Genomic DNA, 11,813 nt, shown 5'->3' with positions numbered 1-11,813 from the left:
CCATTTTCTACCGCTTTATCCTCCACATGAGGGTCGCGGGGGGTGCTGTGCCAATCTCAGCTGGCATAGGGCGATAGGCGGGGTACACCCTGGACAGTTCGACAGTCCATCACAGGGACACATATAGAGACAATTAAGCGTCACCAATTTACCTAATCCAAGTTGAATAAAACGTTCACTGTAAACCACAAGCGTCGTCCTCTTTCTACTTTTACTTATTGTCAGCGGAGCGGATATGCTCAGCATCCGCCTGAGCTCTTTCACAATAAAGGCACCCCACACGAAATACAAACGACTGAGAAACTGAACCCTAACCCACAAACTTCAGACACTGGTATAGTGAAATTAGATAAAGATGGCACGAAAGAAAAAGTGGATAATAATTATTTTATAATGTTTTGTTTGTTTTTTGTTTAATTTTATGTGCAATATGGTCAACATTCCATTCCATTCCATCACACACCCTGGTATATACAGGATCACACACTGGTTTCTCAGTTTGAGAACCATGGATGATTGGCAACAGAATAATGTTTTTGTTTGTTTGTTTAAAAACAGTTTTACATGTTTTTTAAACGTTTGTAAAACAAAAACAAACAAAAAACAAATAACAACCTTGTTTCTGTACACTGTATGCTGTTCATACATTATTAAATGTATCACCTACTGTATTTTATATCACTATGAAACAGTAGAAAGCAATCGGTTAATGTAATTTAGACAGAAACCAGAATATAAACTAAAAAAATAATATTTAAAAAACAAAATGAGGAAAATAGACTTTAAATGGGGGAGGTTGTATGTTTGCATGAGAACTAACCGGTGGCATACCAACCTGAGAGTGACAGGCAAAGGTTTATCACAACAGACGAGATGATTGCTCAACAGCTCGAGGGCAGACACACCCACCTCTCTTTCCCTGCTTCAGTCATACCACAGTCACTTCCTTCACAAAGTGCAGACTGCACAGCTCCATTCGTGTTGACTGCCCAGAGTCCACGAATACAACAGCACAGCACCTTCAACCACCAACAACAACCACAACAACTCAACATAACTACATCATTCACAGCAAAGGTAAGAGTTTAGGCTCTGATAGCAGGTAAAACTGTTTTTTGTCTTTCCATCTGCTGCAGTTGTAATGGAGTCTATTACTCCATTATAAGCATTCATGTCTAATCTAATCTACGTTGCTTCTCATCAGTTTCTCAATGCTTTATTGTTTGTTTAAGAAGGCGGGGTAGAACCCAGTACTCCAACAAAAGGAATGTTGGGAGTGTATTTCTGTGCACCAGTCTGAGGAAGTACTTATTTATTAGGCAGTACTTAAAAGGTATTCTGTAGTATGAGAATAATATAAAAGTGAAATATATATATATATATATATATATTTCACATTTAAATGTTTGGGTGAGTTGGACAAGTTTAGTTACCTGTTAGAAGGGAGACAGAACTACAGACGCCACAGTCAAAGCATGTTTGCATGTTGTGCACCTCAGCTGATAAAAGGTGTCATTATCCCACACTCATTACTCACACAGCAAACAATGTGTGCCTGTAGTCTACGAATTCACCCATGTTTAAGAGCAGAGTGTGTAGTCTTTCAATTTAAAAAATACAGATTTTTTAAAAACTTTTAATACCACAGACCATCACTTAAACAAAATGCCTCCCTGTCTTAGTCTCCTGTCTCATGTACCTGTAGGAGCACATCTCTCCAGAGCAGCCGTGACCACAGCCGCATTCCAGCAGCCTCCTCTGCCCCTGTTCAGACATGTCGCTGCACAGTTTCGGCCTGGAGCCGCTCTCCTGTCATGCCTGGAACAAAGACAGAACCCGTAAGTGACCTGCTCAACTGCACTGCCATACAATATGAAGTTATAATATACAAACTTTGGTTACGGCTCGATACCACTTTTTATGGTCCAATATTGTTATCACAACCTTGTGTGTACAGTGGGTTTTTTTTTTTACGTTTTAAACTTCTTACCACCAATTAACCATTTTTTCAGACCAACACTATTACAGGGAACCATATATTGTCTCATACCATTTCATCTGCACATGTCTGCACAGAAAGTGTACATATGAATACCTAAGATTGTTTGGGCATAGACCTCACCTGTGTATCATTGTATCTTGTGAGCTTAAAGCTGGTGTAGCCAACATAGATTTGGAGTTATTGAGCAATAATTCCATGTAAATGAGAGAAAACTTGTTTTCTGAGCACCTCTTTCACATATTTAAAAAAATCCAAACAACCTTATGTTATGGTCTTAAAGCTAACATTGGTTAGCATGTTGTGTAGCCATGCTAGCCACAACAAAACTTGTTCACAGTCTATTGTACATACCATAAACTTGTCTACTGATATTCCAAGATGTTGAAGATAAAAGGCAAATAAAAATGTCTATAGTCCACAGTAGCAATAAAGCTGACAGCTATGTTTTTATGACTCAGATTTCTTGAATCTTGTCAAGTCTGCTTAGGTGATAACGGATAGGGGTAATAATATCAAATGGGATTGGGTCATATGACCATAGTCGACTTTTGAATTCAGTTTCAGTTCTGTCTGTTTCACAGTGAGCTTAGTTATGTTGTGGGCCTTGGAATTGGTCCTGATTGAGGCCTGACACAAAGGGAGCCATTTTCTCTTAAGTTAGCAAGTATGGGTTTTGAATAAAAGTGTATATTTCCAACTTGAATTCAGACATGTACACAAGGTTATTGCACCTGTTTTGTATAGTCATGGAAAACATGATCGTCAATAATCAAGTCATTTTTTTACACAAATGTGAATGAGACTCACAAATCCAGATCTTGCCTAGTACAGCTTTAACACAAGCTACAGTTGCAACACAGCCTGCTGAATCATTTTCTCCCTCCTCTAATTGCATGAATGTTGCCTGGAGGATGGTGGGGAATCTGATTATCAATACAGGAAGTGGACACAAAAAGCTTTCATGCATCCAACTGTACTTTGGTTGCACAATGTCCATTACCATCTGGGTATTTGACAGTAAAATAATTAAAACCTAGTAAGATACATTCAAACTAATTTCATTACACAAAGAACAAAAGCTGGCTAAAGCAAATTAACAGTTTAAAAAGGACTTGGCCACAGAGAGAGATACAATGACAAAAAAATCAATAAATATGAATAAACATCACTGCTGCTAAATGCTCCATTATAAACTCCATATAAAAAAAATACAATCTTTTAAAGCTCCGATGGACCGGAAGTTCCAATTAACGCTGTTTTTGGTGTGTATCTGCACAATTACTTCGTTTATGAAGCCCTAAACTTTCGAAACAAACAAACACTGGGATTTATTGTATTCTGGGACTCTGCAAGCAGTCTGAAAAAGCCTGGAGTCCTGAACAGCAGATCCTCCTGTTCCGGGCACTAGTCCGGGGCACATCCAGTTGCATACATTGAACCGCAGAAGAAGAAAAACGTCGGTTTCACTTGCGACAATTTCTTCTGACTCTGGGTCCGACCCCGGTTCAAAGTCGTAAAAGGGATTAGGCATTGTTAAAACAATCCTTCTCGAAGTAGTCTTTGAATAAGCCTTTAATATGTTCTTGAGACAAGGGCCTTGCTTCACAGAGACCACCATCTTGCAACAGACAATCCAGATCCTAACCCAAATAATGTTTTATTGTTTCTATTAATGAAGACCAAACAGAGACACTTTAACTGAAACTTTAACTAAAACATTTACCCACAGAGATTGCAGTGAGTCCTAACAACAACATGGTGAACATCTATGAGAAAAAAGGGAAAGACTGGGTCAAGATCCATGAGCTCAACGAGCACAGTGGACGAATCACAGGTACTGCACCTCATAACCAAGAGCGTCTGACTGATGTTCAATATCCTACTTATCTTGAGCAGCAACAAGCCAAATAACTAAAGTATGTATTATCTTAAATGAAAGGTAATAAGTGTATTTTAAGATTATTTAATACAGATAAACAGTAGATATTTTAGTGTATTTACAGTCTAATGTCACTCTCCTTTGAGAAGCACAAGCATCTCAAAGGAAAACTTTTCTAGAGTTCAGAAACAACCTGTGTGCAGCTTTATAAGCCATATCACCCCGCCTTAGTGAGAACAGAACTATTTGCATTTGCTTGGTTCAGTGAGGACATATGTTAATACCAGGTCTGAAAGGGGCCTTAATCTTGGTCCCTTTGACACAGTCTCATAATTCTGTTCCCAGGCGTTGACTGGGCTCCAGAGACCAACCGCATTGTGACATGTGCGTCTGACCGTAATGCCTATGTGTGGACTCTAAAGGATGGTGTGTGGAAACCCACTCTGGTCCTGGTGCGCATCAACCGCGCAGCCACTTGTGTGAAGTGGTCACCACTGGAGAACAAGTTTGCCCTGGGCAGCGGAGCTCGTCTCATCTCTGTCTGCTACTTCGAGAAGGAAAACGACTGGTGAGCAAAACAAATTAAATTTACATGTCAGTGTAACACTAATATGGACTATGTGGCTAAAGGCCACATTATACTTCTCCGACTGCGTATGCGTTATCCGTCTGCGTCACCACGGGGACGCCTCGAGCCTTTATACTTCTGCGTCGTGGTGACGGTCACACGCTGCAATTTCCCGCCCGATTAGTAGGGGTCGCTGCGCAAGGTTGTTCTGCTTCAGGCTACAGTGAGCAATGGCGTCCGAGAAAGAAAGAGAGAGAAAGACTGTTGTTGTTGAAACAGTAGCCGTTTCTCACTTGATTGTGTGACGGAACGCAGTTTTAAGATAATTTGAGGTGAGAAATTGGCCATTTAGAGTCTAAACATGTGCTGTGTGTGTTAAGATATGACGTATTTATAGTTTGGCAGCGGCGTTATCGGCGGGGATGAGCTCCGCATCTGTGGACGCTCGGTGCTCACTGTGAGCCGGCACAGAGCAGCTTAGCTCGGCCTGTCCTGAGGACCAATCGCAGCTCTTGCCGTCTCCGTTGTCCCTTGACGGAGTGACGGACACACAGAGGCTCTTTGACAGGCTCTGCGTCGACGCAGAGTCTCTGCGTAACCTACGCAGAGCACTTTACGCAGAAGTATAAATTGGGCTTAACACTGTTGCCTCAAAGCAGGAACATTGCCTGATAACATTCTGATTAGGATCGTTCTGTGTGGAGTTTGCATGTTCTCCCCATGAGTGCTCGAAAACTTTATAATATAATTATAATGGGAAAACTATGAGGCATCCAAACGCAAACACAAAATAACAATATGCAATGTTTTCATTTGATATATTTATCTTGTACACAAATTGATGTGGAGTTCATTTAAATCCATTTACCATGTCAGGTGGCTGAGTAAGCACATCAAGAAGCTTATTCGTTCCACAGTCCTGAGTCTGGATTGGCATCCCAACAACATCCTGCTGGCTGCTGGATCTGCAGACCTTCACTGCAGGTGAGACCGGCAGACCTAAGAGTCTTAAGTTGTTTTCCACCGAGTAGAGTGGTTCACTTTGGTACAGTGCCAGCTTCACCCATGAAAGTCAGGTGATTGGGCGACAGAAAAACATCAATCCCTTGCAATCGGTGTAAATATCCAATGGAAGTCAAGGCAAACGCCTGCAGTCTATTTTCAAACAAAGCTTGATGTCTCTTACCGAGCAGTCCAATAAAGAGCTGCTGGATGTCCTCCATTATTGTCTGTAGTGTTGCGTTCAATGTCATGTTTTGCTGTCTTCAGGCACAGTCCACACCCCCCCTACCAAGTAAAGGTACTGTTCTCAGTCAAAACGCAAGCCTGACCCAGGGCTGTAACATTCCAAACCGTACTGTACTGTACCAAACCGAACCATACCATGATGCAAACACAGCATAAAGACCCATTTGTCCATGCCCTACTGTCTAACAGATCTCTTTGCTTCTAAGGGTCTTCTCTGCCTACATTAAGGACATTGAGGACAAGCCTGGACCCACTGCCTGGGGGGCCAAGATGCCTTTTGGCGAGGTGCTGCTGGAGCATAAGGACTGTGGGGGCTGGGTGCACAGTGTCTCCTTCTCCCCCAGTGGAGACCAGCTTGCATGGGTTGCCCACAACAGCAGCATCACTGTAGCTGACGCTGCCCAGAAGAAGGAGTGAGTTCTACTGCTCAGCCTCTTGCTTCATCAGTGTGACCAGTGTTAACAATCAGTTAAAATGTTGCTACATTGTTTGTGTGTGCCAATACCATGTAGAACATCTTCATTGAATGTTATTGCTAACAATAGCAAACCATGGCTAGCCTGAGCTAGTGTTTGCCTTTCTGACTTCTCAACTGCAATGTGGTGAACTCAGGGGTGACGTCACCCCCAGTTCCAAGTTCTGATGTAAATGGGATGCAGTCTTCTTCCACCTACACACTCTGCTAGGCTCCGGCTCCTCACCTCTGAAGCTTCTGCTGTTTTGCTGTTGAGAACATGTCTCATCCAAAGAATCTCCTGCATATTTTGTCAAAATGTGAACAGCAAACATGGGATAAAGTCCTCACCCATTTCTATGGTTATTTTTCAGAGTTCATGTCCTCAAACAGCTTTTAAGATATTGACATTCAACAGAACCTTAGATGTCTCCAATACTTGAACTTAAAAGCATAGTTGATTTTGTTCTTGACCTGTTTCGTCTGTCTTTATGTATCATCAGCGTTTGCTGACATCATACTTTATCTGCTAAGTAACCTTTTTGTCTCTCCAGGGTTACCCAGCTGACCACTGAACATCTGCCGCTGTTGAGTGTCCTCTATGTCAGCCCCAGTGAGATTGTTGCTGCGGTAACTATTACTGTTTTAAGAATTGTCTTGGGTGATGTCAAGACCGTACGCACACAACAAAATTGGAGCCACAAGCATGAGGCGAAGGCAGAGTTCTCAGTTAAAAAAGGGTGATTTAATATCACAAAAATCAGAACAAGGTCTTACACAAGGCAAGGTTCCAAAATTCCAAACAATGTCTAAACGACAGGGAGCCAGACTCAGGTAATGATGAATAGTCAAGAAGTTTCTTGAACAAGTTCCATTCGGCGTAGCACACAAGATGCACTGGCACAGGACGAAGGAGAGAGGGAACATTTAAAGAGTGTGGGCTGATTAACACCATGTGCAGACAATCAGGGGATCACGAGACTAACTAGACAGATGACGTGCAAAACAGAAGGACAGAACACCCTTCATTAAAATAAAACAGGAGTAAACATAAACTAACTGACTAACACCTAACACGGGACATGGCAGGTGATGGGATCAAGTAGATATCTGGAAGCAAAGGTGTAGAGGCAGGGTGTCAGGGAACTACAGTGGCCTTTTCCACTGCTTTAAGTGGAAAAAAATAAGTGCCAGTACTCCCCTTATACAACTGTTGCCAGGTAAATTAGGTGATGGGCGGTCGGTTCCAACAGATCATGAATAAGATCTTCATATACTTAGTATAATAAGTTGTGATCGGCTATATGACCTGCATATTGTGTTTTATTTTGAAGGTGGGGTGGAAGTGTTTTACTTTGATTCTGTGTAAGACAAGGAAACTTTATTTGTATAGCACACTTCATACACAATGTGCTTATGTGCTTTACATAAAAACAAACTACATTTAAAAATGGGAAATATTAATATTTACATCTGAAGATTTCAAAATGTGAATACAAACCACTTGATGACAGCACAAACCTTGGTGTAGCATGGCCCTTTCCTAAAATACAAGTGAAGACTTAAACTATGGCTATAAAGCCAAACACATTTGTATTGAGAGAAATTATTCAGTGTCATTTTTAATTGTATAATTCTATGTTTGTGTGTCAATGCCAGGGTCATGACTGTTGCCCATACCAGTTCACCTATAAAGGTCCTGGAAGTCTGGTATTTGTTAAGAAGCTTGACATCCCTAAACAAACGTCTAAGACCAGCATGTCGGCCATGCAGCACTTCCGCAACCTGGACAAGAGGGCTACTGAGGACGACAGCAATGAGCTGAAGACCCTTCATCAGAACAGCATCACGTAAGGAACACTGCTGTTTCTACAACATCCACCAAGAACCTTTGCACTTCAAGCGGTTGTTCAATGGTTGTCTCAGTGCAAATGTTGCTTTGCAGCATATGTAGTCCGTAAAATAAGGGAAATAATTGGGCAACTAAAACAGCCAATTTAAACATGATTAGAGGGGATCAAGACAGAGGGGCTATTGGAAAACATAAGTATAAAATGAGACTCAACAAACATCCAACAATCATGACTCAAAGTTTAAAGGGATATTGCATGTGTTTTTGTGTGGTTATACCTGGTTGAACCTGTGTGCACCAACCTGCCCAAAATCCAGCAAGCGCATTCACTGAAAACAGATGTTAGCCATCCACCAAAGACTCACTTTGTAAAACAAGTGCCCATTTACATATACACAATCTTCGGAATGCCTACTAGCAGTAATCAGTGTTCTGTTCAAGGCACAATCTTTGGGGAAGCTAAGTGTAGATTATTTTCAGGGGAAAAAGTCACAATTTAAATGAAGGCTCCAGGTTTCAAGTCCCTGTTCAGGCAGAGCAATGTTCTTTAAGAAAGCCTTCTGAACATAGAAATGGTCTGTGCGACAGGACAGTCCAAAAAATCCTCAGGGACTGCATCACTTTTCCAGAAATTCCATAATGGTACCATAACTCCTTTACATGTTAACAATGTGCTGCAATCCTTAATGATTTCAAAATGGATTTTTAAATACACCACAAGCTACTCATTTAATCTGTTTGATTTGTGCTTGTGTGTTGTGTCCTGCAGGCAGCTGCGTATTGTTTCTGGGGAGAAAGATAAAGTGGAGAAGTACAGCAGCGTAGGTCTGGATGGAGCCATGGTCCTGTGGGAATTTAAGGTATGTCAAAATTCTATTAAATAAAGACTTAGTTTGAATGTCAAGTATTAGGTATGTGAGGTCATTTACGGTATGTCAGGGTGGAGCTCCATGTTACGTTTCCCTTTAAGGGGAAATGACTGTAACGCTCAGGTCGGATTCCACCAACAGTTTGAGAAGGGAAACATGGAACGTGGGGTGGATGTTGAGGGATCGTGGGAGTTTGAGGCGAACAGAGGTGGGATTGATGATCCGATCGATGGGGAAGGGGCCGATGAACCTTGGTGCTAGCTTGCGTGATTCCACTTGGAGAGGGAGGTCCTTGTTGGAGAGCCAGACTCTTTGGCCAGGTTGGTATTCGGGAGCTGGGATTCGATGTCGGTTAGCTTGTTTCTGGGCTTGTCGAGAGGCTCTTTGGAGAGATGATCTTACCTGCTGCCATACCGCCTGGCAGCGCTCAAGGTTGGCCTGCACTGAAGGGACTGCCACTTCCCTCTCTTGGAAATTAAACAGGGGTGGTTGGTAGTTTAGGGAGGCCATGAAGGGGAAGACGCCAGTGGAAGCAGAGATGAGGGAGTTGTGTGCATACTCAATCCAAGGAAGAAACAGGCTCCATGTGCCACCTCCATGCTCTGATTCGACCGTTCTGTCTGACCGTTGGACTGGGGATGGTAGCCTGAAGAGAGGCTGGCAGAGGCCCCCAGAGCCGAGCAGAATGCCTTCCAGACTTGGGATGCAAACTGGGGGCCACGGTCCAAAACGATGTCAGCAGGGAAGCCGTGGAGGCAGAAGACATGTTGGACGAGTAGATCGCTGGTCTCCAAGGCAGAGGGCAGTTTCGGGAGAGGAATATAATGGACCGATTTGGAGAATCGGTCGACGACAGTAAGGACAGTGGTGTTGTTGTTGGACGGGGGAAGGCCAGTGACGAAGTTGACCGCTATGTGAGACCAGGGGCGGTGAGGGATGGAGAGGGGATTCAGGAGGCCAGCAGGGGGGCGGTTGGAGGACTTCCCTCGGGAGCAAATAGGGCAGGCGGAGACGAATGTGGCTGCGTCCTGAGACATGGTGGGCCACCAAAACCGCTGCTTGAGGAAGTAGAGGGTGCGGGCGGCTCCAGGGTGACATTCGAGTTTGGAGGAGTGAGACCACTGAAGGACCTCGGAGCGTATGGCAGAAGGAACGAACAGACGGTTGGGGGATCCGCCACCAGGGTCAGGCTCGGTTCGTTGGGCCTGTCGTATCCTCGTCTCCACTGGCCAGGAAACTGCGCCCAAGATGCATGAGGGAGGTAGAATGGGTCCAGACTCCTGATCAGGGGTGTCGGGAGCGTAGAGGCGGGAGAGAGAGTCAGGTTTCACGTTACGAGTGCCAGGACGGAAGGTGAGTGTAAACTTGAAGCGGCCCAGGAAGAGGGCCCATCAGGCTTGTCTAGAGTTCAGTCTCTTTGCATCTTGTAGGTAAGCTAGGTTCTTGTGGTCTGTCCAGACGATGAAGGGTTGTGCGGTCCCCTCTAGCCAGTGCCTCCATTCTTGGAGGGCCAAGACGACTGCCAGGAGTTCCTTGTTGCCGACATCATAGTTCTTCTCGGCTGGAGAGAGGCGACAACTGAAGAAGGCGCAAGGATGCAGTTTCTGGTCGTCATGGCTCCGCTGAGAGAGGACCGCCCCGACCCCGGTGTCCGACGCGTCGACTTCCACGACAAACTGGTGTTCTGGATCAGGGTGGGAGAGGATGGGTGCCGAGGTGAACATCTGCTTTAGCCGTAGGAATGCGGCTTCAGCTCCGTTGGTCCAGGAGAAAACCTGTTTAGGAGAGGTGAGTTAAGTGAGGGGTTCAGCAATGCAGCTATAATTCTTGATAAAGCGTGTATAGAAATGAGCAAAACCCAGGAAGCGTTGGAGTTGCTTGCTGGTGGAGGGTGTAGGCCAGTCTTACACCGCCGAGATCTTGCTGGGATCCGGAGAGAGACAACCTTGTTCAACAATGAACCCCAGGAAAGGGTATTTCTCAGGGAGTCAAGTTTCTAGCAGCGAAGTAAGTACGTCTTTACCAGCTAAGCTAAACAACGGACTGACGTCGGTCAAGCGCAGCACCGCCTTAAGAGTCCTCCTGATCGCTGATCAGAAGCAGCTGGGGAGGAGCTGCGCAGGTGGAGACAATCACCAGCGTCGTCTTGCAAGTGGGTCAACCACGCCTCCTGCAGAGAGAGAGAAGACACGGAGCAGCAGGGGACAAAACAAGGAACTTGTGGAAATGTGAGAGTGTGGATCGTGACACTCCACCCATGACAGAATGTCCTCCATTCTTGTCTGTTAGTCGCGTACGCTTTCTTTCTTTGTTATCGCACCATTATGACACCACACGGCCATCGGGCACAGCACAGGCCACACCCCACATACCAAGTCAAATTTGCCATTTATTTTTACAAACTGATTGACACCACAACCAATAATAACTTAATTTTAAAGTACTGATCAAAGGCTTCTCCTCGTCTCTGCATGCAAACTCATTGTTGAGTGACTCTTAGCTGTCAGCATAACCATGAAGGATCAACTGTTCTAACATGTTTCTACTCTTACTTTGCAGCACTGAAGTGAGAAGAATTGAATTGCAGAATTGCAGCCATACCAAGGACTGTATCTGTTAGTCACCCAAGACGTACTGTATGTGGAACTAAGCATATGCTTGTAAGAAAGTTGAAAACATCATCAGCGTATGTGCTTTGTGATGTCTGTGAATAAAGAATCTTTCACATAAATAAAGATTGGTTTAATGTGCTCTTTGCATTTCTGTGTTGTCTAATCACTGTTTTTACATATTTGATGTATGTTGTTGGTATATATACAGTATCTGTGAGTGATTCCAAGTTATTACTGCAAACATACTTTTGACCCTTTTCAGAGAAACATGCAACAACAACTTTGTAGGTGCAAGCTAGGCAAAGCTCCAGGGCCCAATGACATCTCAG

The 11,813-nt window shown here is 43.9% G+C and overlaps 1 protein-coding gene across 1 annotated transcript; it reads left to right on the top strand.

Annotated features, from left to right (window-relative positions):
- The first annotated feature begins 954 nt into the window (after positions 1 to 954).
- LOC310932760 (actin-related protein 2/3 complex subunit 1A-A) lies at positions 955 to 11,594 on the top strand. Its single transcript, XM_083896111.1, has 10 exons — positions 955 to 1,077; positions 1,706 to 1,838; positions 3,732 to 3,836; positions 4,227 to 4,449; positions 5,326 to 5,433; positions 5,904 to 6,110; positions 6,706 to 6,781; positions 7,811 to 8,001; positions 8,773 to 8,863; positions 11,432 to 11,594. Exons 2-10 carry the CDS (start codon positions 1,775 to 1,777, stop codon positions 11,435 to 11,437), a joined length of 1,071 nt encoding a protein of 356 aa, XP_083752237.1. The 5' UTR covers positions 955 to 1,077; positions 1,706 to 1,774; the 3' UTR covers positions 11,438 to 11,594.
- Positions 11,595 to 11,813: the final 219 nt, after the last annotated feature.

The sequence above is a fragment of the Microchirus variegatus genome, assembly GCF_963457635.1.
Source record: "Microchirus variegatus genome assembly, chromosome: 10".
Lineage (NCBI taxonomy): Eukaryota > Metazoa > Chordata > Actinopteri > Pleuronectiformes > Soleidae > Microchirus > Microchirus variegatus.
The sequence above is the reverse complement of the archived record's forward strand: the minus strand, read 5'-3'. Positions and strand labels throughout refer to the sequence as shown.